The following is a 21,293-nucleotide window of genomic DNA, read 5'->3' as shown; positions in this document are numbered from 1 at the left end:
AAGATTCCTATTAAATAGCTGAACAAGTAAGATGAGAGTGAGTCACTCGAAAATATGTCGTCATCAACAGACGCATGCAGACATGTCAATGCATCTAAGTAAGAAAATGAGAATAACCGTTTTCTTTAGAACGAGACGTGTGCTGTTCCCGGTTGGATGTTGAAAGCTTCCGGATATTGTGTAATAGTTACTACATGTTCGGAGGGCACACGCATGGACCAAACAAGTTCAACGCTTTAATGTTCTGCCCAAGGTAATACCATAATGGCCAATCCACATCTGCAGTAGATAGGTAGGGCAATTTCGTAAAGCACTGTAGGATGACATAGATACAGTACTGAGTTTCTTGTTATACGTATACTCGAACGAGGTAGAAAAAACTAAAGTAAGCGTAAGCAGAACTAAAATTTTTATACCAATCGACATCGGGAAAAACGAATATTCATACGTTTAGTTGTGAGCCGCAATGGCTCGTTGGCTTTTACTGTCTGTATCAATCAATGTAAACAATCAACATGCTAAGCCCTATACATCCGTAACTCGAACAAGAACATTGAAAGACCGAAACAATTTACTGTTCAGTTCAAACAAATTCCATCTAAAGCTACACCGAACGGCAGTATTAAACATACACTCGAAACATTTATTTAATCTAAGCAGGTTGCGTTTGCTAAAACTGTGTATTTACTTGACACGGTTCATACTCGGTGTATAGATAGTTTAGATTAGTAAAAATTTCTGTTTCATCTGAAAAGGAGATTTATTCCCTGAGAATAAAGGCGCACTCGAATCATCAAGTCGACCTAAAAAAACTGAGTGAAATGTGTTTTTGAGGAGCGTTCAAATCATGTTAGGAACCAAGCTTCTTCTCTGAACTAATCTAAAATAAAACAATTTTTTGAATAAAGCAATTTAAATATCGTCCAAGTTGTGGCCATTCGTTGCGTCGACTATACAGAGCCCCTTATATTTCACAGAGTCGACATTTGCGATTCAAATAACAGGGTGACACTACGGGCGATGCTAGGTATTGGAAAGTGCCGTGGCTTTCTAATACGCCACGATGTACCGTTAGCTGGCTAAAAGGGTTAGCCGTCAGTATATCGCACAACCTGTCAAACTGGCTAGTTATTAACCAAATTACTGTTATAAAGGAGATAGCTTGTCTTAACGCATCCACAAGGAGCGTTCTTTGTTTTATGAAGATCCGCCACGGTTACCACTAAACAAGTTCCTTTAGCGTTAAACATTAGGTTGCATGACAGGAGTGAGAGGGAGAAGACAATGATATTGTAGCGATGATTTATCCAACTTGCAAACACGGATCATCAGCACGGATATATTTTCTCTAAAATCAAAAAAGTGCACAACAGCTGTCCTGCATTTGATCAATTACACTGACAAGCAAGCATTAAACCAAAATTTTTGAACTTCTTAAAAATCAAAGTTTTGGCAGGAAGAAAAAGGGGGATTGTTTGAGGGTGGATTGCTCAAGCACAGGTAGTTGAAAACTTCCTTTTTTTTTTTTTTTTTTTTACTAAAAGCGCCATTTATTCCTTCTCAGTCCGACCTTCAGGACACATACAAATGCAAATTCAACCCAATCTACCAGGTGACTTTTATAAATATTTATTAAAGAAGTTCAGCGAAGATCTATTAAATGACAAACCAATGAGTTTCAGTCTACATATTTTAAGTTCTTGTTTTCTGAATCCGGATAGGTTTTTGGCATGGTTGCATATTAGGTCGTGGTCTTATGGACGCTTAAGGAACATCAGATGCCAACCCAGAAAAATTACCGCCAGAAAGACCATCTGATTGCAAAAAAGATTGTACTCCCTCGCAGGTCGTCCCCTTGCCCGTCATGCTTGCTTTTACTGTTCGCGAGTTAGTCAAGTCGATTCAGTTTACTGACTTAACTGCAAGAGTATCCGATGGCGCATCTGCATCTTAACAGCCAATTCTGCCGTGGGGCATAGCCGGCACGGGACCCACGCGCAATATGTCATCTGACAAAAACTTGTATAGTTTGTCTTCTACCTGATATTAATTACCACATAGCGCACATGGGTATAGCTGTTTCCGTACTTCATCAAAAAACTTGCTGATTGTTACTTATATGTGGGTTATCTCGACGCTAAATGCAAGCGCGTTTTATGTCAGCCAACCATTCTACAGCGAGACTTTGTCGCTTTGTGCACGGATACGGCTGACTCTACTGCGTTTCCCTGCTCTTCGTCCCGTAACCGCTGTGTTCCAGTTTCGACTACATCTTTCAGTGTTTTACAGTAATATTTAATCTGTGCCATAATAATTCTTTCTCAATTTCTGTCATGCAGCGGTATGCTAGGATAACCCTCGTAGCGTTACGAACTACTACTTCCGAAAATTGCCTATAACAATTGCTGTTGTCAACAGAGTGTTCCAGGTCGAGCAGGCAAAGAACCAACGTGAGGGTGAGAACGGCTAGGCGGCTGGGTGAGTGATATCGAACGAGGGAAAGGAGATCTCGGAACGGTGGCGCCGGCTTTAGTTCGGCGACTGTAGTATCAGTCGGCGCCAGCGGTGCTTGTTGTGGTTGTGGCGTTGCTGAAATTGAGTGAGAGTACGGTGAGTTTACGGTGGAGGCTGGACGACGGTCAGCGATGGTTTATCGTGGGGATACGTGTGGTGAATTGTAACCGCATCTATTCTAGCTGCCTGCCATCGAGCTGTTATGATTGCTCTCTGGGAGCCTCTATGGCAAAGTCACTGGTCGCTAGTGGCAGCATCAATAAATCGCTAGTGTAAGAATATAAAAGCGGGCTTTTTTCCCTCAGTGACAATTGTACCTTGTGTGAAAAGAGTTCTTGGTTCTTCGTAATATAAAGCAGTCGTCAACTGCAGAGGATAACTGTTCTCGTAGAAGACGTTCACTAACCTAACCGGTTGCGACTCTCGGTTATCGGTGGAAAAATTCGAGCAAATAAAAAACAAAAGGGGTCGTCTTCACTCGTGAAGCCCTTTTCTTACTCTGTATCCATTGTATGACTCCTTTAGCTAATCTGATTCTGTCAACTCCGCGGTACAGTTGCTTTTATTTGATTAGTACGAGCACTGATAGATTATGCTTTTCGAAACGATACCATAGAATTTCCCTACAAAATATTAGCTGATCCTGAGCTCGGGTCGTCAACTGGTATTATCATTACTATTGCATTTGTGAAATTAGCTTTCTAGCAGTCTGTGTACTTGTGACGATTTGTGAGAACAGTATTAAAGGTGTATTAAAGGTCTACAATATTGTTTTATCAAAAATCTAAGGACAGCAAAACAAGAGAAGATGCAATCAAATAAGACCATCCAAGCTACGGAGACTCTTCTTATCAACACGGGAAACATCATCAAATGCAAGCAGCTTACGAAGCAGCTTTTTGATACACTGGCTGATGAGGTGCGTGACCTATGATCAATTTCGTTAATTTATTTACTGTCATTTTTATTGCTATAGTTAGTTAATCGTATTATATTCGTAATCCGTAATCGGTAAAACGTGACTTCGTTTCCTCATACATTACTAAATTAGACGCGATGCGTATCGTACGTAACGAGAAAGTTAAATTTATCAATCAATATCCCTATGCAATAAGTGAAAAAATGAGGAGGTTTGCAAAATTTTTTACTTCAGTCTTAGAAGTGTGTGATTACATTTTCCCGCCTATATGCAGATATATTCCTTGTGTCGATCTAAATAGGTTAACTATGTTGTTTTAGGTTAAAACAGGCGAGAATTTTCAATCGTTAAGCTAATATCTAACTTGTCATTAGCGAGAGATTACGATAACTCCTTAATAATTATTGCCGGAGCAATTTATGCGGATATATTAAGTTAAAACAGGTCTTTTTTTCTGCTTTATATATATATATTTTTTTAATGCTATATAGTATTATATTATTGTGTGAAAATACGTTCAGTACGGAAATTAGATTTTAAATCGGTAGAATGGATAGATTACGTCGTATTCCTGTCTAGATGCTCACAATCAAATAACTCACTAACCTAAATATTGTGCTTTTCTGTGTTTTGCCAAGTTTTCCTCGGCTAATAGCTTGATTCTTCTACAAGTTCAAAACGAATTGTTTCCTAAAAGAGCTTAATAATTACACAACATGATTCTCCAACTCGCAGTGCTCATCATGTTCCACACCAATACGTGCCCCAATTCACCTATAATTTGCCAAAGTCAAACATGAATGTTTTTAGTTTTTCGATCGCCAAGAATGTCACAGGTTAACAAAAAAAAGTTAAGATAATTAAAATAACACGACATATATATATATATATCTGTGTCATATCATCAGATCATACTATATAAATCAGATAAGACACTAGAGCACAGTTGTCGAATTGGGTCGTAGTAGAGACGTGATTTTACTAACTTGATCAACCTTTTTGTGTATAATCGTTATGAGTCACTAAAATAATTCTGCGGTATTTTATATATTGTACCTAGTTATGGGTCTGCTTGAGGATGCCTCGCACGCTAAAATACATTGGCCAATACCGGTCTGGCTAGTATTGATTTGTAAAGCAAATTCACCGGTTCAAATTCAAAGGTTTCATCATTAATAGAGTCAGCTATCATTACATTGACCGTATAGGAGAGGCACACGATCCGGCTTAAATGTATGTGTGTCTGACTAATGAAGATCAATCCGTATTCAGGCAAACTTCAAATATTCGGCCGAGCGGCTAGTCGTCAACCGTATACGTTTCTCAACCACCTAAGATCTATGAGACATCCGATAGATTTTAAGTTCAATATCATTTGTTAGGGAAGGTAATGAAAACCCTACACGATCAACAGTAGCATTTTTGAGGTGCTGTTGCTCGCAAATGAAATATGAATTAGTTGAAACATACACTGAAATTCTTAAAAGTATCAAAACTTATTACCAGCATATTTTATTCAGAACGTTCTCTGTGTGGCTGCTGAGTGTGCTTTAAAATTCATGAAAATCAAGAGTGTTTCTTACTCTATTATAAACAATCAGCTAAGGAAATGAGAATTTGCGAACGGTCTAAAGTTACGTCTCTTCAAGAGGTATTCTACAGGACCATGTGGATAATTTTACGTTCCTAAGTAGGAGACTCTGCTGTCTAACTTTTTTTGAAAATGACGAACATTTAGTTAAAAAAGATCACCTCTTGTGGACATGTGTACAAATAAATATAACGACTTCGAAAAATTTAGTACGAACGCTTAAGTGTAGCTGCATATATATTCGACCTATTGTGTATTTTAGCGTCGTTTTCTGCGACTCCTTTTTTAATCTGAACTTTTAGATGGTGGAGAGTATCCGACACTGTCTAGCATCTCTAGCGGAAAGTTCTGTCAACCAAAGCCCAGCGAAATCGGTACGTCAGTAATTATTTTACTCAATTTTCGATAATCTATACCTCGTGTTACGCGCAGACTATCTTATCTCATCGGTTTTTTTTCTATATCTGTTTGGGTGCTATTATATATTGCTATTTCTGGACTCAGCGCATTATAGGCTCCGCAACGGGGTAATTCCTAATTATTTACAGACTAACTACCGCAAAGGTAATCAACAGTCTCGAGACAGGTAATTTATGCTTAAGTTTTAGCTAGGCCCATGAAGTTTGTTTTAAAAGAATATTGCTGTAGATGCGATTAAACCAAGTTGAAGGAGAGAGTTATAATGATTATTGTCTAGATTTCATGCTTGTTGGCGTGTAATACGGGACGTTATCGTCTGCTATAGGGTAATGTTATTCGCAGTTGTGACGGCGTTAACGTTCGTACATGTTTAGGAATTGGTTATTGCAGCACTAGACTATTACAGTTTAAAATTATGTTATGTCGATAAGCAGCCAATTTAGCGGTTAGCTATAAACGATCTGAGCTATAATGTACAAGAAGCCATTTTCATTATTTCTGAAAAACAACGGGCTTGAAATAATGTGCAACTACTTGAATAACTCAGGGCGTAAAGGTTATTCCGTGAAAGCCTACGAACGCAAATTAATAGCATTCTTTAAATGCATGCATCACGCCGATTTTGTGGGTTACATGGTCTACGTATTTATCTTGTAAAACTGTTTAAAAATGTGTATATTGTGTCAATACGGTAAACATTATAGTGTCAAATAATCAATGGAAATGATATCATCTTTATGTGGATGTTTCCTTGTGACATTCCTATCTGTGAATGATTCAGCCAGTCTAAGTGCGGACTTGGTCATCTGCCGATCAAGGGCGCCCCAGCCCACTAAAAAAAAGCGCAATAATTGTATGAGCATGAAAACACACGTTAGCATTGGCGGTAACTGGCTTCGTGTGCGGAAAGAACGTTTGACCTCTGCCGCTTTATCATTTCATGGTTCTCTTACAAGGATAGGTTGAAGATTAGGGAAGATATTAATAAGAGAAGCTTTAAAGCCTACTTCCTTTCCAGTGCGTGACGCCAATGATGGGCAAAAAGCATCTTTGGGCTGCCAGCGTCTTGCATTGGTGCACGTATTTAGTCGAAATGTTGCAGTTACCAGGTATCTATTTGGAGCTACTCTGCGTCGTTAGCGTTGTTGTTGCGATGTTGGCGAGCTCGTTTGTTGAAACCTGGTAGCTTCAAATGGAAAGACTCGCAGTATGGGTATTTTTAGACAGTAACCTCCTGGTACCATATCTTGTTTTGGACTAGAGAGAAGTAGATACCTCGTGGTTAGCTGGACTAGTTAATTTCAAGGTATCCATTTCAAGTAAAACCACAAATTGAATCAGACATATTTCAATGCACGAGATATCGTTTCAGCAAAACAGAACAGCAAGAACCGTGAATTGCATTTTTCATCTACAAAATAATATGCCGCAAAAAGGTCCCTCGAAAAAATGCACAGGTGTGTGTGTGTGTATGCTTTTATGAGCTTAGAAAACAGATCGTCTTGGTCGCCTTGACATTAGTTAATTGTGACGTATGTAAACAATAGAAAATATGTAAGGTATACATATTTTCGATTCTTTCAACTACCTTTCCAAATTCTTGACTTCTGTTATACTAGCATCATTAGAACCATCATCATAATTATGATCAGCACAGGAATGATCTGCTTTCTACCGCCAGCCTAACTGATGAGAATTTGTCCAATGAAATTTGTTTAGGCCTAGCAGCGGCGTCTGATGTAGGCCGCTGTTTTCCACAAATCAGCAGACTGGGACGGACTTCCGCTGCCTTTTCTCATTATACTTGGTACATTTCGTTTGCGTGCATATAGATTTTCATTACAGTTTATCCGTTTGGTATCAGTCTGTGCCCTTTCATAACTTGAATCTCGAATGCTTTGTTGCCGTTTGATGATGTCGCTGCGACATTATCACCATGATTATTGCCTTTGCCGGATCGCCTGTGATCTCTTTTGGTGTGAAAAAATGATGTGTACCTTAGGTAATAGCTACTTACAAGATGAGTAATACAGATTGCACTTTTATACGACCTGGATACGTACTGTCTATACATTGTATGTGTACGCCAGGCAATGGAACGTTGCTTGATTATCAGATGCCTCTTCATTGGTCCTAGATAGACTTGTGTAGTACATTGTTGCTGATTTATTTGCCCACGCTGCTCGAGAATCTGATAAGGTCTAAAAATTACTCGACATTACTAACGTAGAAGCGTATCACCTTTTCTCCGCTGCTTTGTTTTTATGAAGTAACCATTGCCCCTCATAAACGAATCGACTGGATGAGCATTTTAGGCTTTTTTTTGTGTCTTTCGTACGCGTATATCGACGACGCCGTGATATTTAAGCTGCGTAATAAAAGTGGCTAGCGTCTTGTCGTGCCGACTAGATTACGATTTTAATTTCGAGTTATATACGAATGAGGGAAATGGTCAAAAATATTCTTGTCAGACACGCATTTATCTGAGTGTACTCTTCGAAGAAACAACACATTTGTTAGACACACAGCGTTTCAAGAGATGGTTTATTATCGTCTCATTGTAGTTGATTGCGCGGGTTTGTATCTTTGCACCTGTTATATTGGGTTGTCGGAAAGATATTGTTTTTCTAATTGACTGGTTTATTTCTCAAATAATATGATTTGAATATTTTACCCGCAATTCTTTCTGTATGTAATTTTTTAGATTGTTGAAATGTCCCTGTTCAGACTTTAAACAGGGCGCCGTGAGGATAAGGGAAATGTTTACATAGATTTGTTATATTGTTCATTTTATGGTAAATACACAAATGCTGCCCAGGCCTATAAAAAGTTGTCCTCTTTATGACGAAAATGTGTTTTCATCATGATAAACGATGGTTATATCACTTTCGTCCCGGAAATTTCGATGCGAAAGATGCTCCTCGCAGTGGTCGATCAAATTCGAAAGAGGGTGATGGAATTATTGCGAGAACTGCGCAAGGCTGGCACGCGAGTAGCCGTGATATTACCAAGTAAGCAAACATCGACCATTTGAGTAATTTCAAACCATTTAAATAAATTGGCTGTACGTTCGGGTGCCACACGAAGATAAGTTTATGTCATTTTGCTACTTTTATCATAAAAACAAAAATGTGCGTACTCGACCATATTTTTATCTGCGAAACTCTACAAAAATAAAACTGAATCGACTTATTTCTAAAACGGTCGACCGCAGATGATGAAAACTGAATCAGATACGAAAATAATAAAAATATATATATATATATATTTTATATATATATATATATATGTTCTCTGAATTTGGTGGGATCGACAGAAAATCGTGTATTATGAGTGGTTGCCCCAGTATGATTAGCTCGCGTCTCTACTATAAACAGATAAGAAGATTACAACGCACAACTAAAAAGATTGACTGGAATTTGTGTGAAAAATAAGCATCGATAATTCCAGACCGTACATTTTAGTTACTCGACAAAAGCTGAAAGAACCTGAACGGTGGATTGAGGATCCGGTCATCCGCTGGATGACCCGGATCTTGCACCATTCGACGATCCTCTGTTTCGGCCTTTCTAAAACTCCCCCAGATGTATTAATTTAGTCTCATAAGGGAACGCCAAAATCACCGGCCACTGATCCTTGTTTAGAAGCGGTAAAAGTTCCACCGTGATCGTATGATGATGATGATAGAAAAATGACATAAGGTCATAGAACAGAATGGCGTATATATAGCTTAGTAAGATTACTTAGATATAAAAATACACAAAATATTTGCCTTAAAAATGATCAAACCTGTTTGACAAGCCAGTACATTTAATGCGGCCACAGACATTTGATGTGCACCAAGAGCTTTCTAAATTTGGTTACTATTCGAGTAATTGCAGTATGTCGCTAGGTCAGGGGCTGTTTTTGCAAGTTCGACAAATGTATTGTCTAAAACTGTATTCCTTGCTTGCACTGAGTCGTAAAGAGGATCGTGACGGACGCTATACGATAATAAATGTAATAATGATCAACCGCAGTGTATTCGATGCTCCAGTCTTTTCACCCGTTACGTGACTACTGGCGTACCGCAGATTCTGATGGTTTACGTATTACAAACCTACGCATCGTATAAGAGGCCAAATACGATAGTTTGGTTGCAATGTCAACGCGTTCGCCTTGTCGGCACTATCGAGCTTAATCTATTTAGAAATATATTTAAAATGAAATACGCTGATTATTAAAAAAAGGCATAATTCTTTGTTGTACGTTTTTGCATCTGAAACATCTGTTCGCATATATTCGATAGAACGCAGTACCAATGACGTTAGAGCTCCGGTTAGATTGCTAGATTTTATTGTTACACCATTAGGCCTGGTGCGCAAACAAGTCGTCTCGTATGGAGTTTCTGTTACCCCCCGTAGTGTGCCCGTATCGCCAATAACATCTGTAACAGCGGCAACAATGTCGCGATTGAAATGCGTCAACTGCCAAAGCGTTTGGCAGGGCCGACGCTGCGTAAATGTCGTAAACTGGTATTGTTTCCACACAAAAGGTCGACGCGACGATTTTGTAGCGTTGTCACGTCTTTAGCGACTAGCGGATGCAGTTATCGCTCCCCGAACCATTGAATCACTCGCTTTGCTTTCTATTCTATCGTATGCGACATGTCCAGCCTTTCTTCCAGTGTAAAAGCACCATGATTTCTCTGTTGCAGCTGTCTTGTTGTTCCGTAGCTTTGCTCAAAACGGCGATTGTAAAACGACAACCGCTCGGCATTTCAACTACTGCTCCTAATCTTTGTTACTACCCCTATCGTCACGTACGGGATCCAAATATAGCGGATATTATGTATGGTAGACGTGGTATCCGCCAGTGAATTGCTACTTGATATTGGTGCCAGATCAAATGAGTGACTAAATGAAGACGAAATAGAAGGAGGCACTCAGAGGCATTTTGACAACTTGTTATCTCTCATTGCCGCGACGAGCTAATACGACCCTTAACGTCACACAAACAGTTAACTAGTCATTGATTATGTTTAAGTGTTCTCTTTTATGGCTATCCTGTGACCTTTTCTGTATTGAAACCAGCAGATTTAGTTGAAGGGCAGACTATCAGTTGAGATATAGGTATCACATGTTTGTGGCGTCTTTTTCACACACACACACACACACACGTACACAGCCTCGCAGAAGAAATTCTGGTTACTCTCACGTTTACATGCTACTGACATTTGGCATTGTGGCTCATATTTGAAAAAATCGATAGGTTTTTGCAATTTTTAGACGGCCTGATCATAAAGGCTCGCTATAGGTCGTACCATGCATGTTGAAATTAGACAGCGCCGTTAGGCGACAGTGTGTAAAAGTATACTATGGGTTGACTCATTAGAAAAAAACTCAGGAAATAGCTCCAACAGTCTATTGGTTTGATACTATATGAATTATGCGCAATAGAAAAGCTGAAATAGTTCGAACAGTCAGACTCTTCATCATTGGCTTTTCGAAGTAAAACATACTTATAGGGATGGCAATCAATGAAGATGACAATAGCACATTTATATATACGGAATGTATACCTCGTTACACTCCGATCCGCTTGTATGAAGTTGCGATCTGCTAACAAATGGATAATATAAAAATATGGTGTTTCTAAACAACGAATTTAGTTGTTCTTATGATCAATAGAAGAGTTTTCCCGTTTGTTTAGCTGAAGTAACGAAGGTAGTGGTAATGTCGGCGACACTAAGCCTACGATTGGCTCGCGATCAACTGGCTAGGCGCAGGGGGAAGTCGATCGTTTAATGGGTTAACTATTGTAATTGGTAGTCGTTTTTTTTTTTCATTACTTGACAAAGTACGTTTTACAACATAGCTTGAAAAGTCAGAGAGTAGTGAGATAAAAGGGAAACAGTGAAATTGAAAAACAAGTCAGCTGCATTTCATAAGAACAGTTAGACCAACACCACACATGCCACATGGCGTACGGCAATTTATGATCGTAACGACAACACAAACGATAGCAGTTAGTTTTTCTGGGCCGCTGTTGCCTCTCCGAGCCACCCAATGTCGAAATGCGTTCCATATAATTACTTAACCCAGTACTATATACTAGGATTGTTCTTGAAGTTCAGCAAAATCTAATGCTTCTACGTTGACCAGCTCAAAATATGCAGAGCTTCGATCAAACCACTTCTCTCGAGTAAGAAGGATACGAGGTAAGTTTGCCATAGATATATAGAGTAGAAATATCGAGTCTGCGTTTTGTATTAACACACAGCAGTGTGAGACATCAGAACAGTTAGTTAGTTGTGCCGACGCGGAAATTCGAACGCAGCTCTTATGCTTATTTTGGTTACCGCTCATATAACTGAACACATGGAAGACACTCAGTTCGCAGACGACAAGCTGAGTATTACGGCGCATTGTAGAATTCCGCACTGGGACTTTACCCAATTGGCTACGCTCGGATATTTATAGTAAAGGGCCTGCGTAATACGATTTCCTACAGTTAATAATTCCAGGTGTAAGTAAATTCACGTTTAATATTTCATATAAAAATAGTTCACTTATATGACTAGCTGCTATCATTCCCCGTGGTAAAAAAAACAAAGCTGCGTAACGAAACGCACGGTGAATGGTATTTACTGAAGAGAAAACTCCTATAACATTAGGGTTTACCGTCCCCATGTTCTTATCGCTGTTGTTCTATGTTATGGGCGGGTAGGGGTCACATGAGACAGGATGCTGCAGTGACAAATAGCGCCATTATCTACGCTACGTTTTTTGCGTAGATATTGTAGAAATATTGTAGAAATTGTGCTACGTTTGTAGCGTCTACCAAAACTCGAGTGGACTGCACCTTTGGAATCAAGGAAGTCAATTCGTACGCTTTATGCGACGCTCAGATTTACCTTCTGTTAAATATAAATAGGTTGTTGTTAGAGTATATCAGTCCAGAGCGATAAAAGACATATTGGCAGGTGTTTATTTACTGTAATTTTGTGACTAGCAAGTTAAGATTTACTCAATCAGATCTTTCTGCTGCTCCTCGACACAGTAAGTTACTTCCCGAAACTCACTTACAAATAGTTATTGTACGACACCCGGGTAATATGTGTGAGTTAGGATAAAAAAAAAGAGTGCTCCGACCGTTTGCGAAGCGAAAAAAGACATTGTATCACGCGTTAACCACTAATCTGACCGAGACCCAGCCAGCTCATATTGCCTGCTGCATACGCCTTGCTGTTTGTAACATCAAACTCGACCACATATTAGTAATGACGATCTAGCGGCTTAAATGCATGTGGCATTGCGCTTATCGGTCACTGATACGGCGAGCGATGCCCACCGGAACGGCCGAACATTTCTGTATCATAGGACTGTCATATATGACATACTCAGCGACCTCAGTTTTTACCTGGTCGTCCTTCCCGAGTTTCTGTTAGCGGACCCAGTGCTGCCGCAGCTTGCCGAAGAAAAGGTTATACTCAATAGAGTAGTAACCCCGATGAGTTTGTAGCTCTTCTGACATAGGCACTCCCTTTTGTGGTGAGGTTCGCCAGTCACCAAAAGTAATGCAGCAGCTATCAGAAACATGCATTCACAAAACAGAGTTCGACACTTACTGTTGTTGACAGTTGAGATGTACGTTTGAGGCGACCATAGCCGAGCAGTTCATGATCATAACAAAAAATAGTCCGCACTTGCCTACTTCAAATAGGTCCACCAGGCTAATATACAAACAGATTGTGGTTCAGATACCAGACGCTTTTTCTCCTTTCCCTTTTTGTAGTAATGTTCATTATATTGTTATATTTCTGAAAAATACTCGCATTCAATTATTACTAGTTTGCGCCGAGCTTGTAGAAATCCGCTGAAATAGGATGATGAACGAGATCGTGATGCGTAGTATATGTTCTGGGGGCGAATTCTAGTCAGTGCATTCCCCTGCCCCGCACCTCGTTTAAAAAAGTGAATAGAACATGGCTGTTATACATATACAATATAGTAGCTTTTACGACGTTCTGACTTCATAAAGTAGCGCTAAATGGTGCTACATGTTTATTAAATTTCCCCACGATTTAATTTGTTTGCATCTGTTAATGTGCGTTCTCACATCGTCCAACCTAGCGTCAAATTTGTATGATACAACAGGAGTTAAAATTCACACAGTAATATCTTTCAGCTTGTCAGGTCTCATTTTGGGGGTTCAGCTTGTTTTGACATTATCTGTATATGCCGCATATGTCGAGGCCTCGTGTAACAAAACAATGGAATTTGTGTATTACTTTTTTGCAAAGCGGTACGGACCAGAACGTAATTGCCATATTCCTATGCCCCTTCTAATTTCGTTGATCTATAATAGAGTTAATGGAATTTTCGATTTTTTGTACATCACGTACATGTACGGAAGGACATCATCATAAGGGCCAAAAGATCGCCACAAGGATTTTGAAAAGTTAATTTTGACAAAGCAGAAATGATGTGTTGTGTAAAAACATATATATATATATGTATAATATGCTTCAATGCTATTATGGACAAGTATTTTTATCGACACCATGCTGTTCTCTGGCCTTATAGCTAACGGTAGAATGTTAACGGCACGTTTTAACGTTAGGCAATTATTAAGCATTTTATGGAATGCGAGTGGTGCATTCAATCCGTTTACACGTAACACTAGGCCATTCCAGATCGACCGGCAGGGGCGTTAGTGGCAACTGCCGATTTGTCTTTGGCTAGTTCACCTTGGCCCTCGTTGTCCTTAAACTTCTGCAATGGCCAATAGTAACAGCAGAAATTATGCGTTACCTGAAATCAATCAATAATGAGTAGAAAAGACGATAATGGGTAGGCGGAGTTAATGGTTGAATATGGCGGAAATGGGATCACCTTGGGCAACGACATTAACGCATGCTTTTAGAATATTGCCGTCCTCGGAAGAATGACAGAAGAAGATAGTACGTACGAGTAATTTGGAGGTAAAAGGGGCTACGCGAGGGAGGGGGGGGGGGGTAATCAGAGGCTCGCTCGTTCTCTCATTGGATGGTGAGTATTCGTGGGTGGGTGCGTGAACTGTGTTCACGTCATTATATGTTGACGAACCTTACGGTACCATCTAAAGCGGAGTAGGGAGAAGCACGCTGGGGTAGGTCTACGAGACGAGCAGACCGGTTCGAAGACTTTGGTCTTTGTGAAGCGATAACTCTTCGATACCGTTCTGGATGCACAATCAGCGATTGGTAATGCAGATGGCAAGCTGGAAACACTGTGAAGGCAGATTATGCTAACCTGGCCGCGGGAGAGGCAACACGAATAGGACGGGGTTTAAGCCTGTACGGACGAGCTACTTTGTCCTTGCTGGTCGATATGAGCGTGTACATGCTGCTGAATAATTTATTCAAGACTACGGAAACCAAATGCGGCTCATACAGAAACGCATATCCAACGTATATTCACGAACTAAAAATGACAAAGTGCTTTTGTCGCAATTGGATTTTTTAATGTGCGGTTCAAGGTATTTTGATACTGGTCTATCTATCTTTTTGGCTAAGTAAAAAAACTAGAAACAGGCATTACGTAGGTAGAAAAGGAAGCGCGCGCAAGGCTCCCTGTTCGGATGAACTTTTAGTTCAATGCATTAGCAGTACTCAGGCTTAAATTTCGAAGCTTAGAAACAGTGGGTTAAGCGTTTCGTCGTAATGCGTGGCGATTCTTCAGCCCAGCTTGATACTGTCGACCATGTCAGGATCGAAACTAATAGCCATATGGCTAGTATATGCATCGACATAGAGAGCAAGCAGCTTAATATAATACACCTTAGGCAATAACATTTAATCATTAATTAGTCTATACAATACCTAAATATCTTGATAATATAATAGGTAGGTCATTTATGTCGCACCCATCCATCGACTTCGGCACGATCGAAACTTTTGTCCGGCATTACCTTAATAGTGATGGTTATATCAAACTCTGCCACAGCAGATAGAATCTAATTACTGGCATACTGCTGATCCAGTTTATCCATAGTCAGCCTTTTCTGAGGCGGCCTTATTTGTCCGGGAAACAAGCTAACCGATCACAATATGATGAGACTGAGCAAACCTTCTGATAAACAACTTAAAACACCAGTAAGTATTTCGAACATGACAAATATGGTGGATAGATTGATCGTTCTAATCGTTTCATGTATAGGTATCACAACATAGCGTCACAACAATGTCGTAGATCATAAAACGTATAAACGTCGCAGCATGGTTGAGCCGATTTAGGTAAACAGCATTGATTTACGCTCTTCCGTAGCGAACACTTTCAGAGAGGCCGCTTCAAGATGATTGGAAATCATAGACTGTACAATGTTTAAATGTGAAAAGATCGATAGTTGATCGTTAGTGGTTGTCAAGTGTAACAAAGCCTGAAGCGCACTCAGCAACCCCCATCAATGCGTCGTCAATATATGAAGACTTTCTGCATGTAGCACACTTCCTGGGAAGCTTGGTCGGGGGCTAAAACAGTTATGAATAAGCAGGTGATCTACTTGTCGCTAAAGCTTATAGAAGTAACTGGATATTGCCAGCCCAATAGTTCGAGTATTATACGATCGTTTGTAAGTTTATGAAGGTATTGTATCAGTTTAGTGTGATTATATCTTATCTAGAAAACTGGACACAGCAAGATCCTAGTAAGGACATTTTCTCAAGTTGGAAATGCAGCCTGTGACTAACTAGACGATTAGTGAGCGATATCGATCATATGCTACTAGTTTCGCCTTATGGAACAACAAGGCTTACTATTATTGTTGAACTATTATTGTTATTATATGCTTTAACTTTCGCTTTGGCTGACGTGACGCTACGCTACTTACTGTAGGAATTACGTGATTGCCAATCGCATTTCAGGTAGAGTATACCCACGAGAATCATTCATCGGTGGTATCTGCTGAAGACGCAAAAAATGTTCGAACTGTTGTGAAAGTTTTTCTAGCCCCTGGAGATGACGACGCCCTTCGCCAGGCGGTTGAAAAAAGTACGTAAGTTAACGCCTATTTTATGTGGTCGATGAAAGAGGTTAAAAGCAGTTGTCGGTAAAAAGTTGAAATTGGACTCGTGACATACGTTCGCTTATCCTGTAACGACGGCGTCGCAGAGGTCGGCTTCGGTGATTAAAGTAGGGAAGATGGAATCACGATTACCAAATGAATATTTAACAGGTGATATGAGAATCTGTTTAAGTGATATAGACAAGGAAAGTATCCCATGTTCAGCGCATTCGGCTGCTCTGTTTTTCCCTAGTATAAATGTTATTGCGTAGAGTTTTATGTGTATCACATACACAGTGGTACGTCTATTGGCACGCTCTTATAATAATAACGCCAACTAAATGCGCTATGATTATTATAAGAGCGTGGAATGGTGAACTATAATTTGTTTATATGTTCGTTACACAGTTGTCACACACTTATTTTGATGTAGACATATGCTTCACGTCATTGTTTCCACACGGGGCAGTAGCATCACCCAGCATAACTACGAAAAAAAAGCTAGATGCCAAAAATATGTAAGTACAGCGCACCTCGGGAAGTTGCAACAACGCCGTTACCGTGCTATATTCCTAATTGTTTTTTTTATTTTACACAAGTAGGTCAGGTGTGTGCCACCTTCGATTTATAGTGCTGCTAACGCGTTTGTTGCTATTTGGCTATTTTAGTTCAGTTCCCTCTGCGTTCTCACTGCTCCTTCGATACCCTATCAATTTTATCACAAGTTACGATCGTTACATAGCCTGTCACAGGCAATCTTTAGCGTCGATGGGCAAACTTGTGGCAACTAATCGCTCTGTCCGTAAATCGTTTTTGGTCACTAATCAGGTCAAAAACGATAGTAAACTCGAATACATGTAACTTCAATAGTCAGTTATTAACGACCAGCGTTGCGTAATTTCTACATAGAAAGTCGTCGAAGTTTGAAATTATTAAGATAAGTTAATGTAAATGAAAATGCTAATACGGATAACGATACGAGACAAAATCGCTCAAATACGGATTTGTTAAATAGTACGTTTACGTACACACACTACATAACGGTCTAGTGGGTGTCACTTACTTCGGCAGAAGTTAACGTGATTTGTTGGAGAGTTGATTGATTAGTTCTGCATCTCACCGCTTGTCCAGCCTATTTGAGAGTTTCAATATGGTTCGTTTTCATTATTTTCGCAGCTTTGTCCCAGTTGTGTCTACAACGAATCGATCTACTTCTGGTGGCCTTCGCCCACCCCACTGGCAGTCACAAGCTCGAACTGCATCATATGCAGCCCACCTGGAGCGTATGCGAAAGCCTTGTTTCACAGGGTACCTAATATCATTATATCTATTATAGAGATATGCTTACTTGGCAATCTATTGCGATACCATATTTTGTGTTTATTATAGCTATTAGTTGTCATTATAAACATGTTACTGTTAGAAGCGACTTAGCGTTAACCCGCCCAGTGTATTTTGTTGAAAATGTTTTATATAGATCGTAACAGGGAAGCCACTGTTTGCTTGTGAACATTTGTCCACAGCGTACAGAGATAAACGAATCTGCTTAGTCTGGGAACATCATGTATGTTAAAGCCATATTAAAATGTTTATGTCATAATGAAACTGCCGTCTCCAGGTGTAGTGGGCAGCGCGGGTGTTGCCGACCTTGACGTCACTCAGCTTCGCGACCTCTATCAGTGGGCGTCGAAACGCGTCAAGCCGACAACGAATCAACTGCACTTCGAATCGGCCATCGCCCTATCCGCCGAGATGACAGAGTTTGCCGCTGAATATAATATTCAACTCTTGACACACGCTGATGAGATAGGCACTGCAGGACCTGTTAACGTAAAAAGGATGCTTGATGGATTCAAAGGCACGTTTCCGCTCCAAGTTCATTATTTGGGTCATGGACGAAGCGGTGATTTCTTCAGTGCGTCCCTTGCGCAGTCTAGCGAGATTTGGCTATGAAGTTGCGCGTATAGCGCTTGATATGCTTTCTACGCAAAAAAAGAATAAAATTATTCTGTTTTTTTTTTTTCACTTATAGATGATGCTGACAAGTGGCATTGCTCGTGGTTGACGCGATACACGGTCACCTTCCGCTGTCGGGGCGTTCTCCACTCAAAGGGCTACATCGCTAAAATTGAACGTGACATCAGCACGCAGAAGACGCGTGGTCCCCAATGAACGAGATATATCCGAAAAGCCTCCAAGGAAGCCGAAATAAATATACTCTCCGTAAGGCAAATTGATAACAGGACTTGATAGTTGTTGCGGGAACTGAAGCTAAGGTTTGTAGAAAGGATCGCTTTAGGTTTCTCGCAACGCAGATAATAAATGATACTTTTATTACGGACGCAAGAATGACAGTATTCCATGCTAACTTTTTTTTTTCGATACGATCAGTAACTTGTTCGATGTATTGGATAAATGAGATGGACTGTTTGCATTTGTCAATAGTACGCGAGCTAAATACACGCAGTTTTGATAAATTCGATTTTGACTTATTTTTTTGGTGCTTTCCTGTCGCTTGAGGGTCACCTTGGTCAAAAGTAGGGATTCCAGCGCCAGGTCTTGCTGATTTTGTCATAATGTATCAGGTTTAGATGAGCGCACCTAAGTGGCAGCCCATGTAGGCAAAAACATGGAATAGAAAATTACTATTTCCAAAAATAAGCTTTCTGTTCAACAGAAAAGTTGTGCGTAATTGACTATGAAGTGCAAGCCATCTCTAATTGATCACATGACATGAGTTGCCAGGTGGATACGTCGATACGAAAATCCAACGGGGCAGATGAGCGAACACTAGGTGAAACCGGGGATCATGTACAATCTACATCATTTACTCTGCCACAAGCTTTCCACCCAGGATTCCAGTGAGCTATAATAGATCGCTGACGATGCATATATACGGACGTCCAAAAGAGGTTTATGCCAAAACAACAATTATATAAACAACATGTATTGTATTTCATAAAATTCGCTTGTATAATTCGTATTGCGCTCGTGTGGACATACTGCCATAGCCTGTTTAATTAACATTACATACGTGATTGTAACACATACGCTGGGAGCTAGCTGGTGGATGATGTCGAACGCATAACGTTACGCTAACAAGAAACCTTTATTCAAAAAAGATCGATTTTCGCGCGAAAAACTTTACCCTACTTTATCTAAAGGCAACGTTTTTTTTTTTCGGGTAGTTAGAACACAGCGCCACATTTCGCCAAGGACCAATAGGCTGGTTAATCACATGTATGTAGCGTACGTTAGTCATGTTAAATACCAGTTAAAAACCTGTGTACATTTTACTCTATATTTGACATAATAAGAAAATAATTGACACAATCTGATGAAAACATAAGGAAAAAATCATCTCACTTAAGCAGAATTTTCATACAGCCAATTATCATCGATAGAAGCAGCGGTTTGTAGGTCCTTCTTCTACTATTATCTATAGATTTAGATGTTCTAGACGACCTGAGAATAAATAAAGGACTATAGACCAAACAGTTGGTTATGATGGTGGTGAAATGATACGATAGTAGCAACTGTATGAACCGATATCTAAAGTCAACAAAAGTTATTCCTTGAGCAAAAAATTATTAGACACATATAGCAGAAATGAAGAACGAGCTAGTGGACAAAACCACTTCAATACAATGAATGCTTTGATCGTGCTTCATTTTTTCGGTAGAAATGTCTATTCCATGTGTAGACTATATATATATATATCAAGAATCCTTTGTTATTTAAGGATTGGTCCCGTGGTACACTCTTCGCATTTTATTCCCTTTAGGTTGCAAAAAAGGTTCTACCTGATTGCTTTATACCGCTGAATTACTATAAAAATAGTAGAAATGGTAAGGCGATGAAAGGTTACGACAATTATCGTTTGATATAAATACTAGGAATATATCTGAGCTGTCAGACTATGAGAACAGGTTCACAGGATTTGATTAAAAGTAAAACAAGAAACTTGCGAGCTAAGTGGCAGCGTCCCTTTGAGCAGAAACTTACGTCGTTCATAAATTTACATGTATTACAACTTGATCCGACTAAACGCTCATCTAACTAAGCGTGACAAATTTTAATCAACGTAAATGGACGCAGGATAATATTGTGTTGGCAATACGAATGAACTAGATCGTTTTTCTTTTTGTTAACCTGTGTTAATTTCTTAATTTTTTTTTTTTTTGTTTATATACGCAATACTAGATTTACGAAACTGTACGAGCAGGTATTACATACAATAATCATTTTCATCAAAGAGCATTGCGAACGTTATTGTTAAATAAATACATTATGTCGGCACTAACGATATGCGTACAGATATGAAACGTTAGAAAGCAGAGTCGAGCTAGACGGTGTTTGCGTGGAAATAAAGCAAAACGGACCCGACGAAGAACAGACAATATGTTGATTCAGCAAAGGAGAACAAGACGGGCCTTTGTGATTTATAACAGTTTCTGTTAAATTTATATATATATATATATATATATATATATATATATATATATACTGCGTAGTACACCACTTTGATTTGCGACTTATCGCTGAAATGTAGACACCGTATGAAATATGCTATTATAAATACTTCGTTAAAAATATTGGCATATTCCTAGATAACAATAATCGTTGATAGCGACTGCGCGATCGGCCAGTTTCCTGAGACGAAACGAGTGATAAATGTGTAAATACGATGTCCTGATTCCACGATCCTTAACTCGAGAAAGATAAGTATTGCAGCTATCGAAAAGCGTATACATACAAACAATCAACTCATTGAACGAGATAGCGGACAGAAAGATCGATCTCTTTGTAGAGGTTTGCTGAGCA

At 39.5% G+C, this 21,293-nt stretch overlaps 1 protein-coding gene across 16 annotated transcripts; it reads left to right on the top strand.

Annotated features, from left to right (window-relative positions):
- Positions 1-114: 114 nt before the first annotated feature.
- Gclm (Glutamate-cysteine ligase modifier subunit) lies at positions 115-20,772 on the top strand. 16 transcript variants are annotated; one of them, XM_022800483.2, is made up of 8 exons: positions 115-253; positions 2,419-2,610; positions 3,309-3,433; positions 5,327-5,398; positions 16,330-16,456; positions 17,646-17,777; positions 18,088-18,327; positions 18,502-20,772. In XM_022800483.2, the coding sequence occupies exons 3-8, from the start codon at positions 3,323-3,325 to the stop codon at positions 18,639-18,641; spliced, it is 822 nt and encodes a 273-aa protein (XP_022656218.1). In that variant the 5' UTR covers positions 115-253; positions 2,419-2,610; positions 3,309-3,322; the 3' UTR covers positions 18,642-20,772. The 16 variants fall into 16 exon arrangements, 14 of the variants coding, with proteins under 14 accessions (XP_022656218.1, XP_022656216.1, XP_022656219.1 ...); XM_022800481.2 differs by having other exon boundaries at positions 3,304-3,433; XM_022800484.2 differs by having other exon boundaries at positions 3,273-3,433.
- The last annotated feature ends 521 nt before the right edge of the window (positions 20,773-21,293 follow it).

Source organism: Varroa destructor, unplaced genomic scaffold (genome assembly GCF_002443255.2).
Source record: "Varroa destructor unplaced genomic scaffold, Vdes_3.0 BEIS01000003.1, whole genome shotgun sequence".
NCBI lineage: Eukaryota > Metazoa > Arthropoda > Arachnida > Mesostigmata > Varroidae > Varroa > Varroa destructor.
This window is presented reverse-complemented; position numbering and strand designations above follow the sequence as displayed.